We start from the raw sequence: 24205 nt of genomic DNA, 5'->3' as shown, positions 1-24205 counted from the left end.
TTCGTAAGTAGACAATAACATTGAAATTTAGGATTTGTGCCACAAACTGTGTCAGGTTATGTTTGTGAGGAAACCACATCAAAAAGTAATGATATTGTATTAGTTGGTGAAAGTGTGGTAAAAAAGTTTTAAGATATGGTCAAAAAAATGGTTAACAAGGTACTACTGCCAATCTTCCTTTCTAAATATGAAATCGTTGATGTTTGAGTTTTGTTGTTCGTTCGCATAGCCTGCTGTCGTGGGTTCGAATCCCACTGTTTGCAATTTAACATTCAAACAAGTCATTTGATTCAATATCAACCTCTTGTATATTTACAGTTACACCAAACCAGGCGAATATTCAAACCTGCAAAATTCACATTTTCGCCAAACTTTTTCATTCTAAAGCAAGTTTGTTTCACGTATTTGCATCCAAACTTCTTTTCCACAGTGAGAAGATCATGGATGTTTGCGAGAAGGCGATTTCTTTCGAGCAAAGTCGTCTCGCGATTGGAGGAAACACGTCAGAGGTTGATGGAGCGTTTGTGAGGTTGCTGGACTCGTGTGAATCGGTGTGTCGAGTCATATCAACAACTCCTATACAAATTGACCCACAGGAACAACTGGCTGTTGAAATATTGGTAAGACACCTTTCCTTTGCTTTTTATTTTGTCGCCGAAAGAGAGAATATAAATTGGCAGTTATTGTACAACGACGGATTTTGTAATTTTCACAAATTTTCTGATTTGATTTAATGACCCTGAATCGTTGCGGTCCAGCAGTCGGGATATTTGTAAGACAACTTTGCTGACATTTAAATTTGATTAAAGTGGCAGACCTTGATAAACATAACATTGCTGTACGAAAGCGGCACTGTCGTTGATTAGTTGCCATAAGACAGAATAAAAATTTTAATAAGTTACTGTGTTCAAACGTCAAACTTCGTAGTGTTCCCCGAAATATTTACCCATTTTGATAAACCAACTGGTTTACTTAATCGATCATAATTTCTACCAAACACAAACATATGAATTTTTTTCTTCAGCCTCCGAAACCGGGATTGAACACAGAAGAATGGCTGCAGAAAGTGTCGGAAAAACTCCATCAGAACGTGGCCATGAATCGTCAGCAGAGACAACAGGAGGAACAGAAGATGGGAATAGTGAAGTCGAAACTTCGTGACCTTGTGACGTCAGTAAAACAGCTTCTGTCCGGTCACAGTCGACTATTGTCTGACGTCAAGGCACTGCTAAAAACTATGGCAAAGGTAGGATATGTTCGACTGAGGATTTGTGTAAAACGTGCTATGTTTGCCAGGGAAAACAAATTTGGAAGGCTCGCGTTGTTAGAAGTGTTTGCAATTCTAGATAAGTGTTGTTGTTTATTGTTTAACCTGCTTAACCCTATAATTTCTTTAACATGTGTTTAATTATTATAGCTCCTATTTTCATAAACAGTTTTTTTGTGTAAAGTTTAACACATGTTTCTTTCTTTGTTGATCAAGAAAACATGTGTTTCACACTTTGCAGCTAGTTATGTAAAGTTGTTTTCAAAAACCTTTAGATCAGTGGTTCCCAACCTGGGGTTCGCGGACCCCCAAGGGGTCCGTGAGATGGTTTCAGGGGGTCCGTGTGGAGGCAAACATTTGTAGTAGCATTAACAACAGTACAATATTTTTAAGTTCCCAAACCGTTTTTACAATCCTGCATCTGAGTGCAAACTGTTTATCAAATCCTTGGATCAAGAAAAACTTGTGATTGTTCCTCCATTGTGACATCACAACATACATTAACAATAGAATTCTTTGTGCTTTCTTTTAAGTATTGTACACCAGAAAATTTATCTCTTTGTTGCATTGACTGCTACAGTACAGAACCTTATTAGGACTGTGAAGGTTGATTACAATTCTGCCCCCAGAAAAGTATAATAACGTATAGGTATAATGAATGAAGGAAACGAAAAAAGACTAAATTACGTTGGGGGTCCGCGGACCGATAAAATTTATAAAAGGGGTCCGTGACTACAAAAAGGTTGGGAACCACTGCTTTAGATCTTAGGTGGCCGGTTGGTTAATTAACGAGAATCAATTTACCCAATCAAATCTCTTCCCAGGAGGAGGACTCAGTAGATGAGGACGCAGACGCATCATCAGGAGTAGGGAGTGTCCGCAAATACATGGAGAGATACAAGGAATTGACATCAATGCTGAACGACACTCTGATGGATGTATTGCAGGGTTGTGAGGCTTCTACCATGCTTGATCCAGATCCGCTGATCGAAAGGCTCACTAACATTGCTGGAATGGTCGTCGGGTAAGATTGTGTGGTTTAAATCTTGTTCAACTTACGCACAAAATAGTTCTGATAATCAAAAAAGCGTGTGTTGTATCAAACTTAGAACTACATTAAATTGTTAAAATGTTGAAAAAATGATCAAACAAAACAATAAATGAGAATCGAGATAAATCTGCTGTTTTTACCTAATTTTTGTTACATCACTTCAGTGTTCGTTTGTGTTCTTTGATAATTTGGGTTATGTATTTCAGTTGGAAGCCGACATCATTGGCACCTGTTTCAAATCAGTACATCATACGCTTAGTCTTCTTTCAATGCGCGATCAAAATCGCCTGAATTACTGTCGTCTGGTCATTATAATGCCACGAGTCACTAAAACCACTAACAGTTGCACTTGACCTTCTTGAAAACAATTTTATTGCTCGATTTTATCCACTAAAACTGAGTAGTTACCCCCTCCTTACGTGAAAAAAATATTCATGGGGCTGGGAGCTAAAATTAACTGCAAATAATAGAAAAAAATACCCTCTTCACCATATTATTGGTTGCTTAAGTGTTAATGAGTTCTTACCAGGGATCTTTTTTACTAAATGTGATTTTTTTTGTCACTTTAGTGTTTACGAAGACTTGGTGGCTTTCGCGAACCCTTACTTGGAAAACTCATCAGAACGAAACCAACCCACTTTCGCCACCGCTCTGAGGGTGGGAACCGGGTTACCCAACCCCAGGGGAAGTCCCGGACCCCGTAAACCAACAGTGTTGACCCTTGGTGGGGTGAACGCGTCTCCGTCAGCAGGAACCCCTAATACACCACCCATGGGGCTCGAGGCTGGGGCCGGTTCGACGACAGTGGCCCCAGAAACTGGGGGTTCAGCCCCATCTAAGACTGGGACTGGCAGTGGGGTTGCGACGAGCCCCAAGAAGAAAGTTCGAGACCCCAAAACAGGAAAAGGTATTTCCTTCATAAGTTTGATGTAAAAACAAATGTTACAAAGTGTTTGTTTTAATAAACCAATTTAAATACTGTCGGGGGGCGGATAAAATGCCGTCGCAGGCCGTAGTGTTGAGACTACCTGTTCCTAAGTTATACAAAACCAATAAAAAAACGACTTGTTTAATGATTTATTCTCTTTTCCGCAGCTATCCAGGAACGCAACTACTTTGCTGTGAGTGTTTGGAGAAAAGTTAAGACCAAGTTGGATGGGCGAGACGCAGAAACCGGCAAAAGATTGCAGGCGGCCGAGCAGGTGAGATGTACCAGACACTACTGCGGTACCAAGTGTACCGAGCCTTGTTGGTGGAGGTACTAACACAGGAACTCACAGTGGAGAGGTTTTCTAAATACCGATAGATGGAACAAAGAGCATTCGCAAATATTTAAAACGCTGACGGTTAGGTTATTAGGGTTAGGCTGAGGTTTCATAATAAAAACAATAAAAATCTTTATGTTGAATTCGGTCGTATCACAGTTTCGCTGTTAGCTTAAACAACTGCGCTCGTTACGCCATCTATGGGTATTTGGCAAACTTTTTCACTGTGAGTTTACATGTTAGTAGTTGTACCTTCCTTATTGAACAAAACAGACCAGGCATTATGAAACAAAGTCACACTAACACCACCAGGGCACAAAATAAATTAAACCATTTTATCAGTTGAATTTGCGACGCTAATATATTTCAAGTTGTACTCGGAAATGTCAAAGCGAACTTCATATTCTTTGTCCTCATTATTACGTCACAAGTGCACCGTGACAACGCTTCGAGTTTTTGAGTATCATCACGAGATAGATAATGTTTTTCAGACTGATTTTGCCAACGCTTTTATTTCTACTCAGTTGCAAACAACTAGAAATTGTAGTTTAGTTCAATTGGTAAAGCGCCTGTCTTAAGTCATGGGGTCGAATTCCAACACAGGATTGTTTAACATGAAATTCATATAGCTCATTGCCCGCGTGGTATGCAAAGATACAAAATGTAATTAGGCCGCCAAGCAACCATTTTTTACATATTAGTGACATTACATTGGCCAGGACGGGAACCAATTGTTAATTTTTTTGGTTTTGTTAATTGTTGCAATTTGATTTTTTTCCCAAATCGTTCAGCTGGTGACATGACATTGGTCGTATATAAACCGATTGTTCCTTTTTTTTCAAAGTTAGAAATGTAATTAAATCGCCAAGCAACCTTTTTTTTTTCAATATTAGCTAGTGACAACAGATTGGCTGAACATGAACCAATGACATCGGCCCCATTTAACCAATTGTTGATTTTTTGCTATTTTCACAGGTTGATCACGTGATCTCAGAAGCGACGTCACTGGACAACCTGTCAATGTTGTACGAGGGTTGGACGGCCTGGGTGTGATCTCCCTGTTGTTTTGCGACACCTGGTGGTGTATGTTTATCCCCTCTATCCTATCTCTCTCTCACTATGTCAGTTTGTCTGCGACCCCCCGACTGTGCCCCCCAACTCCCAATTTGGTCGAAAAGCGGTTTCTAAACTTGTTCTCTGGAGTGGTAGTGGATGAGCGCAGCGGAGTTGGGAGGGCGTGAGAGAGTGAGAGCGCCCCCTAGTGTATCCATCACTAAGTAGCTCATTTTGCGATGATAACACACGCATTGATACAGAAATAAAGTCCGCAGAATTTTTCACACCTACTCGTGATGCCGCGCCAGATGTGAAGAGCTTTTTTTCTGAAAAAAACGGTAAATTAAAATCCCATTTTATTGGATTGCTTCAAGTTTGTCTTTTTGTCCGATATTCTAAAGTTAAACAGTAGAGTCGTAACTTTTGGTTTTTCTGCTGATTTTTTGGTAATTTCTGCAACTGGAGGTTAAGGTGGTAAAGACTGTATATAGGTGTGTGGAGTTGGAGTTGGCATTATTTTGTGTTGTTGTTATTTTGCTTTAAGTCGTCAATGTGTTAAGCTGAAAAATTGGATTGCCAAGGATAATTGATAACTTTACAACTACATATTTAATTTGATTAAAAACTGCTTTCGTTAACAACAAATTTAAATTTTTGCTATGTTATGTCCCTGATATGTTAAAATCAATTGTGTTGAAGAAAAACTGAACTTGACACTTTCGTAATAGCTTTGTCCTGACTTAATCTTTGTCCCATTTAACTCTGTTCTTTGTCTCTAAAGATTATAGGAAGTGCTTTCAAAATTTGGGACATATAGTTAGCATCGTTAGTTTGTAAATAAAGGATGATTTAGTGATAAAAACAAAAAAATGTTTGGCCATTTGTGTTTCTATTGTAGACAAGAAATTTGTAACTGGGAACATGTTTTTATGTGTTCGTTAACACCCAAATCAAACTTGTTAAAATATAGAATATTAGAACAGACAAACTTTCTGTTTTTAAGTGTAAAAGGTTTTCCAATGCTTCATTTGCTTCAGAACATTCTGTTTAAATTTGTGTAGTTTTAACAATATTGTTTCGAATGTATGTAAATTTAGAAGTTTGACTTTCCGGCGAAAAAAAATCCTTTTTTAACAACTTCAAAACATACATGTGATTAGCTTTTGTGTGCGTTGAATAATTCTGTCTTGTCATTTGGTGAAATAAAATCCTGTACAGAACAATCTGGTGTGCGTATGTACGAGGTTTAAACCGACACAAACAAAGGTTTAAACCCATTAAATGTCCTTCCATGTAACTTGAGAAGCAATGAATGGCGATTAGCTAAACGCTGATAGTGTTCAATTACTTTGACCCCTAACTGTGTAAAAGTCTCTTAGCTATCATTTGAGTTATGCTTAAAATTAGGGTTGGCCTGATACCCAGTTTTCTATGCAATACCAGTACCTGAGCACAAAAAATACTGTGATCAGATACTTAGTGTTAACATGTAAAATGCATTATTCACTTTAAATATCTCCTTCATTTTCTGGTTTGTACGCATTGTATCAGCTTAACAAAACAAAATTGTAATGATTATTACTCTGTTTCTGTTAATGACTTTCCTTGGCCAACATTAAAGAATCTAAGATTATCTATCATTAGAATTGTGCTCATAATATTTGTTTCATGAAAAGGTTCATGTTGTTTTAGAAATTGTTGTGCTACATGTAATCAAGACTTGATATAAGATAGTTTATTTACTAAAATAGCACAAACATGATTGGCACAATCAAACAAACACAAAGCACTGATGGATCTAATAATGAGATGCAAAAAATAAACATATTGAACCAGGCAAATTGTTTGTTCAAATACAAAATAAAGTAGGTAATTAAAGTTAGGTAGGATGTAAAGGGTTGCAATAAAAGTTAGACTATCTTTAAAATACAACTTTCAGTAACACTTGGAACTAACAAAATAAAACTTTGGTGAAAATTAGGAGCTAATTGTGCAAAGCAATAACATAGACAGCATGCCTAAATTATAGGTAAGCAATTACTAAAATAGGTACATAACGATCAGCTGAATTTCAGCCACATACTACAATTAGTAGTCTATTGGAATTAAGAACAAAATCCTTTTGTGAAATAAAAATGAAAGTATATGTCAGCCAGCAGCTTTATCTCATTAAAACAATTTTTGTGGTGAACCCTAAACAGAGGATTAAACCTTTAATTATTTGTTGAACCCACGGCTTTCAAGCAAAATCCACTATTTTTGATGCAAGTATTACATAACCTTAGCATGTCATGACTACGCGGGGCCAGTTTCGAATAAAACTTTAGTACAACTGGAAAGTTTGGTAAATATTTGCTCTTCTTCTCTGTTCGCTTAAAACTCTGTTTCCAGAATTTCGTCTGTGATTTTCAGTTTCACTTCTGGCTGTGTTCAAAGTTTCACCTAAACAAGGTTTACAATGAGGTGAGGGTTGTTTCATTTGGTTAAAAAAAATGCCACATAATCTCAACTAAACAGTATTAAAGCTTGACATTGAAAATATACAGTACTGTATTAAAATAAAATGGAGTACAGAAATAGTGAAGGTCACAATTGGTATCTCAAGGTTGAATGTTTGCAGTCACTAAATATGCATCTGATATGGCATGCATTTCTGAGACATTTGGGCCCAAAGTCATAGCCTAAATAATCTAAACCTAATGAATGACAAACACTGTGTGTTTGTCCTTTCACAATCAAGTAAAATGACATGCTAGTCCCTTTATCATGGCATGATGTTTTTCAGTTTCATATCGATACTTGCAGGTTGAGTAAGCACAAACTAAACCAACAGTTTTCAAACTTTCCCACCTGAAATTATGTTAAATCTTGGTGGCTTCTTTCTAACATGAGAAGAACCATTTCCTCTTGACTTCCCTAAAGCATCATGCACAGTCCGATACGAGGTCACATACGATGGCCCGGTGTCCATGTCTGTTACGTCCATCATCTTTCTTCCATGCGTATTGTTGAATCTGTTCTCCACCTGGACTGACCTCATGCTTTTCAGCTAAATTTTGTGTTTAGTTGTTATTGCAAAGTAATCAGTATTAAAATGGATCAGTTTCACTTTAATGAGGTCACTACTGTAACTAGCTGGAAAGATTCTCCTTAAAAATTCCTCACCACTGTAAACTTCAGGTTTGTTTGCTTTTGAATCACTACACTACAGTTTGTACATAGTTCTCCCCAAAGTGGTGACTTGCCTATTTTTTAAAAATCTTGAATTGATTTGCTAAAAATTAAGAACCAATTTTTTTAGAAAAATATAAAAAGAATCAATAATTTGTTTATTACCGATTCTCCAGTTTTTGGAGGAAACATGTCAGCAGTAACAGTTGTGAAACACCGAGACCGATTCTCCCCAATATCCCATTGTGATGTAAACATAGAGGGACATGTAGGGGGGCGCCGCACCCCCTGTAAGTGTGGGTCACCTTGGTAATACTGCGAATAAGGTGTAGACTGGTATATTAAAAATATAATAAACATTCTATACAATTAGATACCATTATTCATCAAAATTGACCTAGATTTGTTAAAATATCTTAAATAAAAAAGCTAAATGACCTTTGTTTTTTCTGTGTTTAAGAAATGTTTAAAAAAATCTAAAAAGCAATTTAAGCAAGTAAATATAAAGTAATAACCCCTACATGTTTGTAAAGAGTTAAATAGTCCAACTTAGGTTTGCTTCTGTCCAAGGTTAAAGTTGTGCGATGCAGAGGCCTTGCTCCTTTGTATGTCACCCACGGTCGTTTAAACATTCTTTCCTTGTACGTTCGGTCACTTATAACCGGAATATAACCGTCGGCTTGGGTTCGTAAAGTCGTGGCAGTTTCGCCAAGACGTAAAGGCTTCGGCATTGTCTGACCCTGAATCATTTTTACTCTGCTTCCTAGTACTTCATAATGAATAAAACTGATAAAACAACGTTATAGTGTTGTTAAGTAAACTTAAATTAAACAAACAAAGCTAAAAAATGTAAATAGAATATGTCGATGTCGTTTCGTAAATTTCTCAAGATCTGTCGAAACGTTATGTACTACTCAATTATAAAGGCTTGTCTTTTTCTTGTCACGATTTTCAAAAACAAAACTTGTGTATCGAGGTAATCTCGTCTTGTCAGCCCTTTTAACATAAACATTACAGTCTCTATTTACAAGCCTTTCTTCATGTAACAAGATTCTTTACAACACGGCTTGGCGCTCAAGTAGGGGATTCCCCGTGCGTCTGTGGCAACTGTTACGCTCGAGTGAGTCGACACGGTTGAAAGAGCACATACTTGTTTGCGGAAAAAATTAATTGTTCAGCGCAGGACAATTTTCAAGCAAGAACTACATGGAACTTTTACAAATTTTGCGTAAGTCTGTATTTGGGTTACTGGAATGCGGATATTTTCTACAATAATCCCGGATGGACAAACAAAAAAGATAAGTACCATATCGCCATGCTGTTTAAAGAAGGAACCGCAGCGCTCTATTCGACCTATACCTTGTTTAGTTGTAATTCCTCTATTGTTAATACAACATCAGTGGTTAAGTGGAGCTGTGTGAGACCGTTTGTCCAGCAGATTTACTTTGGACGAGTTGCTAATAATGCAAGATAGAATCGCAGCATGCACGCTTTGTGCCTGGGGAATTAAGTCGTTTTTTTGATTACTGATTACCTTGCGCCAGTCTTGAACAAAAGAAGGTGATTTAAAATGACTGGCTTGGTGTAGTAGGTCTTTGCTGGAGTTTCGTTGTAGTAGAAGTCGGTAGATGATTTGATTTTAAGGTTTCTAGTGGAAGTACAGCAAGAGAAAAAGGTTTGAGGTGTAAATCAGTCGCACAGCTTGTTGACTTTATTATCGAGTTTCAAAGATTAACTAGCAAGGTGTTAGCATGTCAGGGACGGCATATTACAGAAATCAGCAGTTGGTTTAAAGCCAAAATCAAATGGGTAATAGTTGTTGTAAGGATTTCAAAATTTGGCGTTGTTATCATTAGAAGTTACACTTAAAATTCTTGAAAACAGAATTTGAAAATACGAAACAGACAATGTTAATATATTGGTGCAAAACATTACATTTCGACAACTGTTTCGTCTTTTTTGAATGATAAGTTACAAAAGCTTATGAGCTAAATTCAAAGCAGTTAGACCTGTGAGTGTTTTTAACCGAGCTCATCTCCAGTATCTGTTCAAAGCTTTTTGTTTCCAAAGCATATTTGTTTGTTGTTTCAGATACAGTAGTTTTAACTTGCTGCCAGTGTTGTTGAGTTAATAAAAAAATATTTGGGCGGTTGAGAGTAGAAAATGTTGGGTGCCTTCAAGTTTTGGGGCACGAAGCAAAACTCGCCGAAATGTTCCCCGCGAAGACTCAAGCGTACTACGTCACTCGTCAGTATGACGTCATCGGTTGATGACGTAGACAAAAGTGAGGTAAGCAGTTTGTCAAAAACAATTAACGATAGATTGTAGGCAGGGAGTCGAACCGGAACTGAACCCGAACCCGCGAACCCGTTTGAGCGGTTAATTTCTTTAAACCCGAACCGAACCCGAACCGCTATTTACGATTTTCTAAAAACCCGAAACGGAGTTGAACCCTATATTTTGTTTGGCGTTGGACCCGAACCGGAACCGAACCAGTAAAAAAATGCAGTCTGTTTTATATTTTATGATTTTTTGTTCAAAACAGCGCACTGAAGAATATAGGGCGAATATAGGGCCGAACCGAACCTGAACCCATATGACAAGCGGTTCGACTCCCTGATTGTAGGTGCCCAAGACCGAATATCACATGAAAAGTTCCTCTTAAGATTGAAAAAATGTTAAAAATGTATTGTTAAAAAAAAACTTAAACCTAATTAAATTACATTCTCTGAAACACAGCTCGTGGTTGCAACAAAAATTTTAAATTTTAATTTAGTACAAACAAAAAATTAGCTTTCAAATGTTGTATTTGGCATAAATGCGCAAAACCACTTACGCGAAATGTTTTATTTGAAAATTTAAGTCAGTCACGTACTCATTGAGGCTTCTATGACGTAACAAACTTGTCTGTGAGCCAGCATTATTGATCAAGAGTTCGAAAGTGGCCGAGAGTGAATAATTAATTTCTGCCACAAACTTGGGATCGCCTTTGGAAAGACTTACTTAGCCTGAGTATTCTTTTCTGACTTGATCGGAAATTTAAACTGGACTCGGTTTTATAATGGGCGTCGTTACGGAAAGCCTGCAATCAGATTTGGAAATGCTTGACTCTCGTTTTGTGAGTTTTTGTGCTAGTTACAGTCGGTTTGGTAAATTCTTGTGTTAAAATAACTTTCGTGTAAGGTTGGACTTATAAAGGTGAAAAATATGTTTTATTTTGTAATAATATTATATGTTGTACAATTATGTGGCAAAATTTTGTTAAGTCAAATTCTATGCGCCATAACTAATGTTTTTTGCCTTCTTCTCTGATTTGTATCATTCACGTGTTAAAACGAATGATAGTTGTATATTTGTTACGTTTAGGTCAATAATTTCTAATCCGATTCGTAAATGTAGTTCATGTTGGAGAAATCAACTGTACAATGCTAAAAGCGATTATTTTGTAATTATTTGATGACCTCGACAGAAGGAAAAGCACGTGAATGCTTTTATTAGTGGTTTGTCGGTTAAGTAACCTTGGTTTTTGCACTTACATTGCAAAATATATTTGTACGATTGTTTCAAGAGCAGTCTACTTTTTATTTGTTTAACATACGAGATACTTTTTTCTGCACAAAGACGTACATATCATTACTCATCAAGCTTATCAATGGAATTTAATGGTTTTGATAATTTATTCATGTAAAACAGTGTTTCTTAACCTTTTTAGCGCTCGTACCCTTTGAGCTTTCGTGAAATTTTCTCGTACCCCCTGTCTACAATGGCCGAGGGAAGTAAATAAAATTGTAATAATAGAATTTAAACTCAGTGTATTTATAGCTTACGTGTTGAATGCATGCATTGAAACCTAAGTTCAAATTTACAGCACACCAACAATCAGTCAGTTCCAATCAGTCAAAGACACATAACAAAGTAACTTGTTACGCCTTCTTCAGAAATATGCCTAAATAGCGTATAATTTCACACTGCATGTCGTACCCCCTGCTTTGGTGCTTCGTACCCCCAAGGGGTACATGTACCCCTGGTTAAGAACCCCTGATGTAAAACCTTGCTCGACATAGAAATCATATTCCGTCGAGACATTGTTATGACGTTGCTTTCCTATTGGACCCTAATAAGCGTATTGTATTGATCGATTGTGTATTTCAAGTGCGCGACAATATCGTTTGTTATGTCACAAACGAGCAATGTCGTTGAAAGGCGTGTTTCGAATGCGATGTATTGTCAATTTCAGCTCGACCTTTGTTGCAATGAATTTCAGAATAAGGTGATTGTTTTTGTTTGTTTATTGGTTTGTTTAATTGTTAGTGTTAGTGTTTAACGTTGTTGGTTTTCTTATCACCGGTTTGTCACCTAGACTTAGCTTAAAATGCTTCAACTTAAAAGCAGAAATATGACTAATTTACTAGAAATTTGACGTACTTGCCAAACTGCAATACAAACAGCTATTAACAAAACAGAATTCATTTAAAGAAACCTTTTTGTTCACCCGAAATCCAATCGTTTTAGTCTGCGCAGCAATTAGTATGGTATTAGTCGCATTTTACATACACACTGATTTCGTTCATTGATCGATAAAATGCAGCCTGGCGTTTAGCGTGGGAGCACAAGCAGGCTTTCAACGCTCTCCTGCAGAGCATACGAGTACAGTGTGTTTGTTTAAGTGAAGGAGCATGTTGTTACGGAAGCCCGGCTGTTGTAAGCTTAAACATGCCAAGATTGGCAAGGTTGGGTTTTTGTTAAATTATGTTGTTGTAGTTTTGTTTGTGTATTTTGTTGTAGTTTTGAATGTGTGTGTTTTGCTACCCTTTAGCGCGAAGTAGTAACAAAAGCTAGCAACTTTAATTCTGCAAAAGGCGATTGCTGCTAACATAAAAATCGTGGATGTGTTTTAAAATGCTGTTTAGATTCATCAAAGATTAAGACTGACAAAAAAAGTTGACCGAGTTTAGTTTGTCCTTCACAATGTTGACACATAAACGTATGACGCGAAACAATCCACTTCTGATCTGGTGCTGAGATAGCCAATTCCTTAGTTACTTTTTTTCCGTTGTGATGCTTCTCTTGATATAAGCATAGACATCACATTCCGGGTAGCACCCTTCTATTGCTTTGATGTAAAGTTTTTGGATACTACCGGTAACAATCATTCGTCAGGGCCATTTGTCTCTAAAATAAATAATCATTTGACACCAGCAATGAAAGTGGAATGATTTTTTACCGATTCAATCCCATATTTGTTAATACTGTATCGAAGTTAAAACTTTAAAAGAAAAAACATGACCGAGGCATAAATATTGTAGAGAAAATACGAAGATTGTTCGTTGCTTTCATTTTGATAAATTTATGATATTAGCCAATACGTTCCAATTATTCGAAACGTTCCAGTTTACGTTCACCCCATTTCACACCGGAATATCAATACGTTCGCCTGTTGGGCTTGTAGCAGAATAAGTCAACTTTATCGCTATACGCTACAACGGCATTGAGAGTCAAAAGCGCGTTAAATTGCCTTAGAGGCAGTTGATCAAAACAGCCGGATAGCTGGGTAGGATTACATGCAAAGGGGGCTTCCTTTGTCTTAAACTATAAACTTCAATACACGTGCAAGAATGTAGAAGATTTCAGGTGTGGAAGAAATGTTTGCGGCACGAATGGTGGAATGTGGAGTTTATGGATTTTTAAACCATCTTGTATTTTTCGAGAAAACATTATGTCACACTTGCCAAAACCATTTTTTGTGACACGCAATGGAATCTACCAGGTTGGGAATGGTATCAAACTTTGTGTTTCACTCTTTCAAAGGCCCTTCTTCAAAGCCCAATAGTTTCAGGGGTCAGTGAATGCTCAGAAAGCAAAATTTAAAACGCGGATACATGTGAGGTGCATTGATTAGATCAGTGGTTCCCAACCGGGGTTCCGCGGAACCCTAGGGTTCCGTACAACCCTTTCAGGGGTTCCGTGAACTTTAAGGTTTGCACGGGGGTTCGCACCGATTTGGTGTAGCAATTCAAACACTTTATAATATTATTGTTTCGAACAGCAATGATTCATAATATGCTCGCCTATACCTTACAGCAGTAGTTCTCAAACTGTGCGTCGCGATGCCCTGGTGCGTCGTTTCAATTTTCCAGAGGCGTCGCAGAATAGTTCCGTTTCATGACTTTTTGTTGATGTATTAATAAACACAACTTTATTAATAAGTTTCCTCATTAACTTTTATTTCCTGGTGCGTCGCAAGTCCAGAAAACTTTTCCAGTGGCGTCACAACAAAAAAAGTTTGAGAACCACTGCCTTATAGTTAAGCTTTGTTACACCATTGATCAATTGTGACGTAATAAAAACAACCTTGTTACACTCTAGCTAAATTGCTAGATAAATGTAGAAACGACCGATCCAAATAACATGGCAATGCGTTTCAGTGAATCGTTTAATTGAAGTCAACCTTTATGATGTACTTGGGATGTGTTAAGCAAAAATGCATCTTTTTCTTTGATGTAGCCTTCTTGTATTACATTCATTACAATTATTTCATGGGGGGAAAGTTTGACAAAATACCTTAAGGGTTCCGTGCTACTAAAAAGGTTGAAGAGCACTGGATTAGATGAACTAAATAGATTAAATATAGACATAGATTTGTAACAATGTTAAAAAATGCGGCTGTGAAGTCTATGACCTTCTCTTATCGATCAACTGGCGTAACTACAGCAGGGTTTAAATATGTAAATAAAGTGCTTTGTTTATGGTCGCAGTGCAATTTCAAGATGAGTTACTTATGACGTGAAACATAAGGGTGAAAATGAACCACTGATCAACAGAAATACATTAAATGACGATTGTTGATCAAAATTTTATCATCTATTCTTAACCATCTGCAATATGGTCAAAGTGTCAGCAAGAGGCCGCATGGGATTTGAACCACCGACCTAACCATTCCAGCTTGCATCATGTTCGAACAATTCAAATCAGTGCAATGCGATGTCAAAAGCAATTTAGCTGATGAAAAACGAAGACGTTGTGTTGGGGGCGTTTTGTGGGCGTGACCTTAACCTGTAGTCATTTGTTATTGCAATCAAATTTCGGACATAGCTTTTATATACGGGATTGATTTTTCGGCCTCAGCCTAAGCCTTATATTCCTGGTTTAGAGTAGCATTGCAGAGATTTAGCCGAAATTAAAGTTTACAATATGTAAACAGAATCGATGGATGGCATTTTACAGCATTTTTTGCCATGCAATATTTGGTACGTAGAGATTGGTTCATTCGTACGTACTTGTTCACTTAAGTACAATTAAAAACAGTATATCTCAGTTTTGTTAAATACTGTAGCCGACTGCACAAGCTCCACCAACAGAAACTGATTGAATTAAATAAGTACCTGCTTGGATCAAACTAGTTTCTTTTTTTGCATCTCGTATAGAAAGCAACACGCTATGTTGTCGTTAACCCTGATGAAGGCGACCTGAACAGGCCCACGAAATGCAGCTCAGTTGGTAGAGCGCGAGTCCCGGAAAAGACTCCTGTCGTGAGTTCAAATCCCACCGCAGGCTAGATTTTTCTGGTTTGTGACTTGCCATATAGAAATGCTTGGGAGTTCAGTTGATTCGGTATCACGCCTTTAATAGGCCTGACGTACTATGATTTATCGATATGTATGCCGTGATCGCTGGTCTGCGTCGGTGCTTCAGGGCTGATCCCTGTATTAATATGTTCATCTTAAGAAATTAAGCCTTGTTATTATTTTCAGATGTCCAACTACGGCCACCTACTCACGTGCGCCCTCTGTCGGGAGCTTTTCACCCACCCCGTACTGTTGCCATGCCAACACAGCATGTGCTACGGTTGCGCGCGAGCTCAGATAATGGACCCCGTTATGACGTCACTGGCGGAGGAAAATCAATCGTCGGCGGTGGACGATGACGTAATATCAGTGACGTCACTGCTTGATGTGACGTCACGGCAAAACTCCTTTTCAGAATGTAAGTTTTGTGAAAAAAATGTTCAGACATTTTGAGTTCTTCGTTTCTTTCTGTTCAGCTCTTGATATGCCTCATGATCGGTCACAAGGTGGCGCCTCGCCAAAATTTCGAAGCTCAACACGAGTTACGTCACCGGTCGATCGCAGTCATGGCAACGATTCGTTTGATGACGCGCAAAGCCCCAACGCCTCGATTGTTCTGTCGACAAAGGACTTTCTGCATTTCAAGGTGAATAATATATTTGATTGTGATGCCACTTTGAATCCTGTTGTCAAAAAAAATATCTTGCATGCTTTAAGAAGAAACTTTATTGCCGTTGGTTGGTCACAGTTAATTGGTTTTTGATGCAGAATTTGATCAATACTTGTGAAATACTTTTTTATTTGTCATTTTGCTTACATGTGTTTATTTTTCTGTCAGCAAGTTACACCGCAACCCAAAGCATCAAAAAATAGTCCCGACGCAGCCGGTGCGTCACCACTCAACAAGTCGTGCTGCGTTGAGACTAAAACTCCACAAGGAAGAAATACAAAGCGACCCAGCAGCGCCTCGTGCGGACGAAAAAGCTTCTCTAAATTCTCCAAAAATATGACGTCATCATCCAATTTGTTGCGAAGTTCGACGGGAAAAGCAAATTCGAACTTACGAAGAAGCAGCTCTACGTCATCACTCGTGCGTGCATCCTTACGTCATCAACAGGTGACGTAGTTCAAAATTTGTTTGCAAAAAGTTTATTCCTTTTTTTAAAAGGGAGAAGAAATGCATTTGTCTGAATTCTGTGCAAAATAGTTTCCAAAAGAAAAAACACGTTTAACAAAAATTTGGGGTTAATCGTTTTCTTTTTTTATTTGTTTACGAAAAAATAACAACAATATGATAAACGCTGAGACAATTTAAAACCCTTGTCTGCGATTCAATTGTTTTGTTTTTTGTCACAAATAAGTTTACATCCAAATGCGTTTATATCGGCCAATACGCTTTATATTTACATTTTACAGTCGTACGAGAGTTTAAAAAGAAGCAAAGTGAAAAACTTGTTTTGTCCAAGTTGTGATCGGAACGTAGAGTTGGGAAGTCTCGGAATATCAGGATTATTCAGGTAAAAAGTTTCGATATTTCTCTATACTTGTGCGGGGTAAAACATTAGACACCGACGACTGATAAAAAACAAACCTGCCAGACAACTGTTTATGTAGTGAAAATATTTCTGTTTGGAAAGTTTTAACAATCGCTATTATTATCATCATCAATGCAAAATGACGATTGTTAAAAAAATAATATCGTTTGTTAAAACATTTGCAATAGAATGCATTTACTATTAGCCCGTTCTGGTACCAATGTTGTTTGGATATTGTTTATAATTAGTATTTCCAAATAGAAATATTTCTCCTACTGATCAACAGTGTGTTTAAGCCTTCTATTTCAATGATCTGGTTGCATTACATTGTCAAATGTTTGGCGCTAAACTTATAAAACATGTAATTTTAATTATTTGTAAATATCAAAGATAAAAACCCATTATCAAAAACGAACTGATTATTGTTGCTTTTACAGAAACTTTGCACTGGAGTCAATTGTAGAAAGATTTCGTTCAAAAGCAAAAGCTGCTGTTGCAATCCGATGTGGTTACTGCAAACCTCCTGCTGCTGATGCGACGAAATCCTGCCTAGACTGCAAGGTACCATACCAAAAAAATCACTAGTACTGTCGCTTATCAGGGTGTCGTTCCATCTGAATCCCATCCTCTTCAGTTCACACATACGATGCGTTGCAGAACGAACCGTTCTTAAAGTGATGAAGTGTAATTAGAACCCGAGAGCCGGTTTAACGTAAAGACCACATAATTTTAATTTATATTCACAAAAGTTTCTGCAATGATTGTAGCATCAGTTTTGTTGTACTATGTAAAAAATCATGTGTATAAAAATACCTTTAATGCTTTTTCATTTTGTTAACTTAAGTTATTCTTCATTCTATCTTGTCCACCCACATAATGTCGTTGTCATATACGAGCAATCACATGTATAATAATGCACCTTAAATGCGTTTTCCAATCGTATTGTTGCCGCTTATGTTGAAAATCTTCGTTTTTTTTTTCAGTTAAGTTACTGCAACGAATGCTTCAAAGCCGTCCACGTGTGGGGAACAAAGAAAGCCCAACATGATTATGTTGGTCCAACTAACAACTTCTCAAGACCTAAGGTAACTTTGGTCATTTTGTTTTATGAGGCGAATCACTGGCATTTAAATTTGCGTGAGAAAACAACCCTTATAGTCAGTCTTAGTTCCTCCTCTGATGCTGTTTTTTCGCTTTCGGCAGCAATCAAAAATGCATTTTAAAAACTGTTTGTCAGGAACAACGCAAATTGGCACATTTTATTTTCATTTTAAACCGGAAAAGAAAAACTTTTATTTTTCGTTGTTGCCCACACTGATAATAATGTTTCACGCGAGTATGGATGAAATTCGAAGTAGGCTACACATGATCTAATACGGTCTCCTGAACATGTCCATATATGACATTCAAGGCATACGTTAAAAAAATCTAGCCTGCAGTGGCATTCAAACCCACCACAGGAGTCATTCCTGGACTCGCGCTCAACCAACTCAGCTACGTAGGCTCAGCGGTGAACCCGCAGAGTGTCAAGTTTGTATTAAAACTGCTGAAAAAGCAATACTCATTTATAAACATCCCTGTCACAAACGTTTCGCACCATAATAGGGTGATCTGAAACACAAAAGTGCGAAAACGCCCTAAAACTTCTTCAAAAATACCTCGCTATTCTAACGCCAACTTCGCAGCTACTGTGTTGATCAGTTTTTCATGTTACAGGTTTTACTTTGCCCCGAACACAGCCAGGAGGCGGTGACAATGTACTGCAACAAATGTAAACGGTCGGTTTGCCGGATGTGCAAAGTTAGTGGTGGAAATCACGTCAACCATCCAGTGTCGTCGGCAAAGACAGCGTTTAGGTATTCAACTAATCCTGCTTTGCAACAAGATGCGTTACCAGTTAGATCTTACCACATGTTTAACCAAAAAATATTGTATATTTATTTTATATTGTCTTAAACTCAAAAGAACCAGAAAACCACATTAAATAGGTTTTGCCGCTAACAGCTATATTTGCCAAGTTACGAACTCCTGTACCTTTATACTGCAAAATAATTTGATTTCAGCCTTTGTTTTTAGAGCAAAGGTTTTGTTGTCAACTTTTAAGGAAATACTCTTTCGTAAACCGAATTATGCCAACTAAATGAGCGTTTTGTCCACTAGGGAGGGTAGAGAGCGTCTGTGTGCTGATCTTCAAATTCTGAAACAGAAGAAAGAAAAAGTGAACGCAAAAATTGAATCGCTCGGCGAAGCTTTCAAAGAACTCGAGGTTTGTTGCGTCATATCAATGTCCGAAGTACATCTGATGACGTCACTTGCTTATGACATCACAAAATATTATGACGTTACATAAATTTTCCAACTTTTTTACAAAAGTTTAAAAACTTTAATGATTAAAAATCTTCCATATTTGAACCTGATGACGTCATATACATGGTTGTGACGTAATTGTTTATGACGTAGCGAAAAGAATCGGTGGCGCGCGAGGAGATCCACACTTCGATCGATGAGATGCATCGACTGTTGGAAGTGAAGCGGAACGATTTGCTCGGGAAGGCAGAATGTAGGATGAGAGAAGAGGAAAAGAGAATGAGAGCAGGTGCGACAGGGCGATTGTGATGTCATAGTTGTCGATAATTAAAAGTCGAATTATCTTTGATTGTTTTGATCACCCAATCCTTATCGCCAGTATTTAAATGTTAAAAATGTTTATTATCTGGCCAGTTTTATTCAATTGCATGGGCTTTTGTCAAACTTTTTCGTGCATCAGAGACACACTCTCCTTCCACTAAGACATATCTTAAAACACTATGCTATATTTATTTTTGAGGAGCTAAATATGCTGTAATAAGAAAAGGTTGGAGATTTTTATGTCAAAAAATGTAAGATCAATAAAAAAAAACAAGCGAAAATTCATCATATTTAAACAAAATTTGTGCAAATCGAAAAATGCTGCAGTTATTAGCAGTTTTTTTACTGTATGCTTAATTCTTTGCAATGATTAAAAAAATACACCCTATTTGTCAACTTTAGGGATAGTATTTTCCCATGTTAAAGCTACTAAATTCAGCTTGCAATCATTGTACAAGCATGTGTTGTGGGTGTGGGTGGAACCCCTGCAGTGATCCCAGGGGTTCAAGGGTGTTTTTTTAACAACCCCTAGAGTTGCAGAAGCTTTACACACGACAGATGCACACCGGGGTTGCCTCATTCGCCGAGGAAATACTCAAGGAAACTGATCCCAACTATTTCTTACAAAACATAAGGATGGTCGAATTCAGGTAAAACCTATGCTTATCTACTTGGTTATGGTTTAGTATTATTTGTTGCAACGTTCTTTTATGCTCTGCAAAACACATATTTTTTTTCAAAATAGCTTCTTTTCTGTCACCATGCTAAAAATCTTAATTTTTATCCCAAAAAATTGTCGTATTTTTTAACCAAAATATAAAACTATAAACTCTACAACTATTACGATACAGTTTTTATTTTATATATTCACCAACTTATTTTATTTAATTGTAGTAGCCTTTTTAGTTTTCTTTGTTTGCTCATGAATTCCGTTTGCAGCGCTATTAAGCTTTGAATTCGAAGCGGGATGTTATGAACTTGGCCGAATGGTCCGGCGCGCCTGACCCATACACAGACACAAAAAACCCTGATCGGGATTCATCCCCGGGAGAGTCCTGGGTTTTTTATTGTAAAACATTTATTGTAAAAAAGTAATAATTTGAAACAAGCGTACACATTATAAAAATCACATCTACGCTTCAGGCAGAAATAACTGGTGCATCTTCTTTTGTTCAGAGTTCGGGAGGCGATTGATCTGATCCCTGACAGTGAAGAAGAAGAGGAGAATCTGCCTGGAGGATCCCTGGATCTTCATCTCAACATCACTAAAGTCAAGGAACAGCTGGAAGAGATGCACTTCATTGATGGTTAGGATTGACAAACTTATAGAGGTCTTCTGGCAAATGTATTTTTATTCCGACGTTTCGATGTCCTATACAGGTCGCCTTTATCAGGGTAAATAACACTGAATGCCCGTATAGTATAGTGCAAGGTAAGCAAAGGATTTTGCCATTTCAAGTTTGTAGAGCTCTTCTGGCAATTCTATTTTTACTCTGACGTTTCGACGTCCTATACAGGTCGCCTTTATCAGGGTAAATAACACTGAATGCCCGTAGTATAGTGCACGATACACAAAGGAAAATGTGCACATTACTACGCGCATTCAGTGTTAAGAGCTCTGTAAACTTGTTAGGTTATAGGATTTACATAATTTTAACAAAGCATAAACTAATCAATGTAACTTGTAACGAATTGCTAGGAACAGAATAATATTAGAAGTGAAAGACACAGATGTGACCCAAACGTTCAGCTTAAAGTACCCATATATTCAGCGAAATTGCGTCGCTTCATTTTTTTTAACCTAAAATGTCACAAAGACATGAGTCAAGTAGCAAATTCTTGCTGCAAAAAAAAATACGCGCAGTAAAGCGATGTAATCAAAAGGCTTTGGTGTAATTGATGACCCAGCCAAATCTAATGGCGACCAACTTTTGAGGAGCACTGCTTGTGCAAGTTAATCGAACTTCTGGCACAAGTCATAACATTTCTTGTTTCACAAATACTAGATCTATTTCATTTTATTTCCTGTCATTCAAGCTCCCGGAACTCCGATCCTTTTACGCGATTGCATCACATCTACGTCACCAACCATCCGATGGGACGCGTCTTCAACTAGTGACGTCATCGAATATTACGAGGCAAAATTTTCGGCGCACGGAGTTGAGACGAAGATAGAAAAATGCACAGAATCGAGCGTTTGTGTTCCGGACGAGTTTCGCGCCACTGATTGTGACGTAACAGTGAGGGGCGTGAACAGGGCGGGGCAGGGCGAGTGGTCGTCTGTGTTTAAGTGGAGAGGAAAAAGAGGTGAGTTGGAAAGTTTGTGTAAGACGATTTTTTTGCGTGATGCTTTGCAGTAGAATATTAAAAATGAGCACATAATATTTAAACTCAGATTAACAAAATGCGTATAAACTGGCCAAAGCCCTAAATATAAACCTTTCTGACAAACTGGTTTTTAAGCAAAACTTAGATTAATAAATAATCTTTTTCTATTGTCGTTAATATTATCTACAAGCCAAGGCTTGTGTTAATCTTTTTTCGCAGGTTTTGAACGCTTTTCTAAGATATTTTTCATGACAATAACTGCACATTACAAATTTGAAAGCTTTATGAAACAAATTTGATTATGTCTTGTCGACGGATTCGGTTGTTCTATTGTTTTGAAGGTCGTCACTTCAAACTGGTGAGCGAATCAGACGAGTGTGACGTCACAATCGAATCGTCTGGGCTTGCCGCCAAATTTCGTTCCGATAACTTTTCCGTTCTGAAAGGTAAAAAAATTCTGGCCCTAAAAATTAGAAGTTTCCAAACTTAAATTTCTCGTGACTTGGTTGCTAGGCGACGTCGGACTCTGGAACGGCGACCACGAATGGCAAGTGTCTGTTACGTCACACGGCCCTAATCACGTCATAGTGGGTGTGAGCGCGGCCTCCCCGCGGGACAAGAATGTGCTCCACGGAAGCGAGTCGCCAGTTGCCAAGACGAAAGCCGTTGCCAGGTAACATACTATAACCGCCTTGTTGCTATGGGAACTCTTGCTCGAAATTGAGTCACTTTTATGCTTGGTGGAAATCCACGGATTAAACGCTTGCATTTTTACGGGATAACAAACATCGCTTTGATTGTCTGCAAAGATATGTTGACCACAAGCAAATGTTGGGCCAGGAAGTTTTTCTGTACTAAATATTTTTGTTAATGTTGCTAACATTTTTTTAGTGAAGGAGCGTACCTTCATATCACGCCAGACCGGGCTCGCTATATTTCCTCACTGCCCCAAAACTACGATTCTGCGGGACTTCGAGGTTCAAAACCGGGCAGAAATATCGAAGAAGGTTCAGTGGTTATTTCGCGGCACTTCAAAGTCACCATGACGCTACACATTCGAAGCGGAAATGAAGCAACAGTAGTGTTCTATGACGTCATAAGTGAAAGTGGCGAAAAGAAAGCTGTTCTCGAGAAATCTTTTGGTTGTTCACTTCCGGTCTGGCCCATTGTCCTAGCCAAAGGTGACGTCAAGGTCACCATTGATTAGATCAAACTGTGACGTCACAATTAGATAGATGTTGTATTTCAGACTATCCACTGTTTTCACTTGTAGCATATTTATAGAACTGACACAATAGGTGTGTGTTATCTTCCAATCATTGTGAACTTCTGTTTTGCACCAAATACACATTTATTGTTACCCACTGCATCATTACAATCGTCATCACAATACTTTGTTTGTGTCTAGTTGTCGGCCAAATGTAATATGGATTGCAAAAATTCTTTTCAACAAATCGACAATCGTTTAAAAATCATAGCTGTGCAATATTATGTGTTAAAATTTAAATTGCCGAAACGTTTGAAAAATAAAGCATGTCGCTTTTTACGTCTATTTGGGCCGTTATTTTCACCGTTGAACTGTAAATATTTATGTAAACTTATTATCCGTTCATTTTGATGTTATGTAGGCAATCTATTGCAAACCTAAACCATAATCCAAGTTCAATACACCGATGTTGATTAAAATGTTGACATTTACGTGCTTGTCGTTTTCTGCATAGTTTGCGTTCCACGCTTTATCGCATTTTGATCGATGTTGTGTAGCTGCTTCGTGATTTAATGTCGTTTTTTGTTGCTGCTTTTTCGCCTGGTGTCTGGACAAATATTAAAAACTGCAGAACTTAATTGGTACATTGGTTATAAGTTGAGACTTTGTTTGCACTAACAAGATTTCAAATTTAGGGAACAATAGTCTTTGAAACAATAGAACCCTATCGAAAATAGATAAAATAATTACCGAGACCAGTAGTTCTCAAACTGTGCGTCGTTTCAATTTTCCTAGGGCATCGCAGAATATTTCCGTTTCGTAACGTTTTGTTGTTGTATTAATAAACACAACTTTAATAAGAAGTTTCTTAATTAACTTTTTTTTGCTGGTGCGCCGCAAGTCCAGAAAACGTTTCCAGGGGCGTCGCAACAAAAAAAGTTTGAGAACCACTGACCTAGACATATCGTTTGGTGACTAAGCAGGTATTGACCATGACTCAGCAGTTTTCAGACTAGTTGAGTTTGCTTTTTACAACTTAAAAACTAACAAATAAACTAAACGCACGTGCATAAATTTGTTGGTTTTAAAACCTGCATTTGAAAATAGGCGAAGCTTTGAACAATTGGTAGAT

General features: G+C 37.7%; 3 protein-coding genes across 4 annotated transcripts in view; 2 read left to right on the top strand and 1 right to left on the bottom strand.

The window, feature by feature from the left end:
* The window catches only part of LOC145204149 (serine/threonine-protein kinase SMG1-like), a 46254-nt gene extending 40392 nt beyond the window's left edge, over nucleotides 1-5862 (top strand). The window contains exons 63-68 of the mRNA XM_080076601.1: nucleotides 431-620; nucleotides 1025-1246; nucleotides 2092-2291; nucleotides 2888-3225; nucleotides 3414-3520; nucleotides 4559-5862. Of these exons, the coding sequence (XP_079932727.1) occupies nucleotides 431-620; nucleotides 1025-1246; nucleotides 2092-2291; nucleotides 2888-3225; nucleotides 3414-3520; nucleotides 4559-4636 (1135 nt within the window). The 3' untranslated portion in view covers nucleotides 4637-5862. The remainder of the gene's footprint in view (nucleotides 1-430; nucleotides 621-1024; nucleotides 1247-2091; nucleotides 2292-2887; nucleotides 3226-3413; nucleotides 3521-4558) is intronic.
* Nucleotides 5863-6359: 497 nt separating this feature from the next.
* Nucleotides 6360-8883, bottom strand: LOC145204175 (uncharacterized). Its single transcript, XM_080076637.1, has 4 exons — nucleotides 8332-8883; nucleotides 7976-8125; nucleotides 7490-7688; nucleotides 6360-7081 (listed from the first exon to the last, which is right to left on the bottom strand). Exons 1-4 carry the CDS (start codon nucleotides 8557-8559, stop codon nucleotides 6963-6965), a joined length of 696 nt encoding a protein of 231 aa, XP_079932763.1. The 5' UTR covers nucleotides 8560-8883; the 3' UTR covers nucleotides 6360-6962.
* Nucleotides 8884-9880: 997 nt separating this feature from the next.
* Nucleotides 9881-23711, top strand: LOC145209262 (E3 ubiquitin-protein ligase Trim36-like). 2 transcript variants are annotated; one of them, XM_080079531.1, is made up of 16 exons: nucleotides 9881-10099; nucleotides 15562-15793; nucleotides 15852-16021; nucleotides 16214-16492; nucleotides 16792-16892; nucleotides 17348-17471; nucleotides 17894-17995; nucleotides 18627-18766; nucleotides 19071-19176; nucleotides 19371-19506; nucleotides 20071-20188; nucleotides 20715-20845; nucleotides 21576-21845; nucleotides 22208-22312; nucleotides 22380-22539; nucleotides 22758-23711. In XM_080079531.1, exons 1-16 carry the CDS (start codon nucleotides 9974-9976, stop codon nucleotides 23071-23073), a joined length of 2616 nt encoding a protein of 871 aa, XP_079935657.1. In that variant the 5' UTR covers nucleotides 9881-9973; the 3' UTR covers nucleotides 23074-23711. The 2 variants fall into 2 exon arrangements, with proteins under 2 accessions (XP_079935657.1, XP_079935658.1); XM_080079532.1 differs by lacking the exon at nucleotides 9881-10099 and adding an exon at nucleotides 15213-15339.
* Nucleotides 23712-24205: the final 494 nt, after the last annotated feature.

Source organism: Phallusia mammillata, chromosome 1 (genome assembly GCF_965637545.1).
Source record: "Phallusia mammillata chromosome 1, kaPhaMamm4.hap1.1, whole genome shotgun sequence".
Taxonomy (NCBI): Eukaryota; Metazoa; Chordata; class Ascidiacea; order Phlebobranchia; family Ascidiidae; genus Phallusia; species Phallusia mammillata.
The sequence above is the reverse complement of the archived record's forward strand: the minus strand, read 5'-3'. Positions and strand labels throughout refer to the sequence as shown.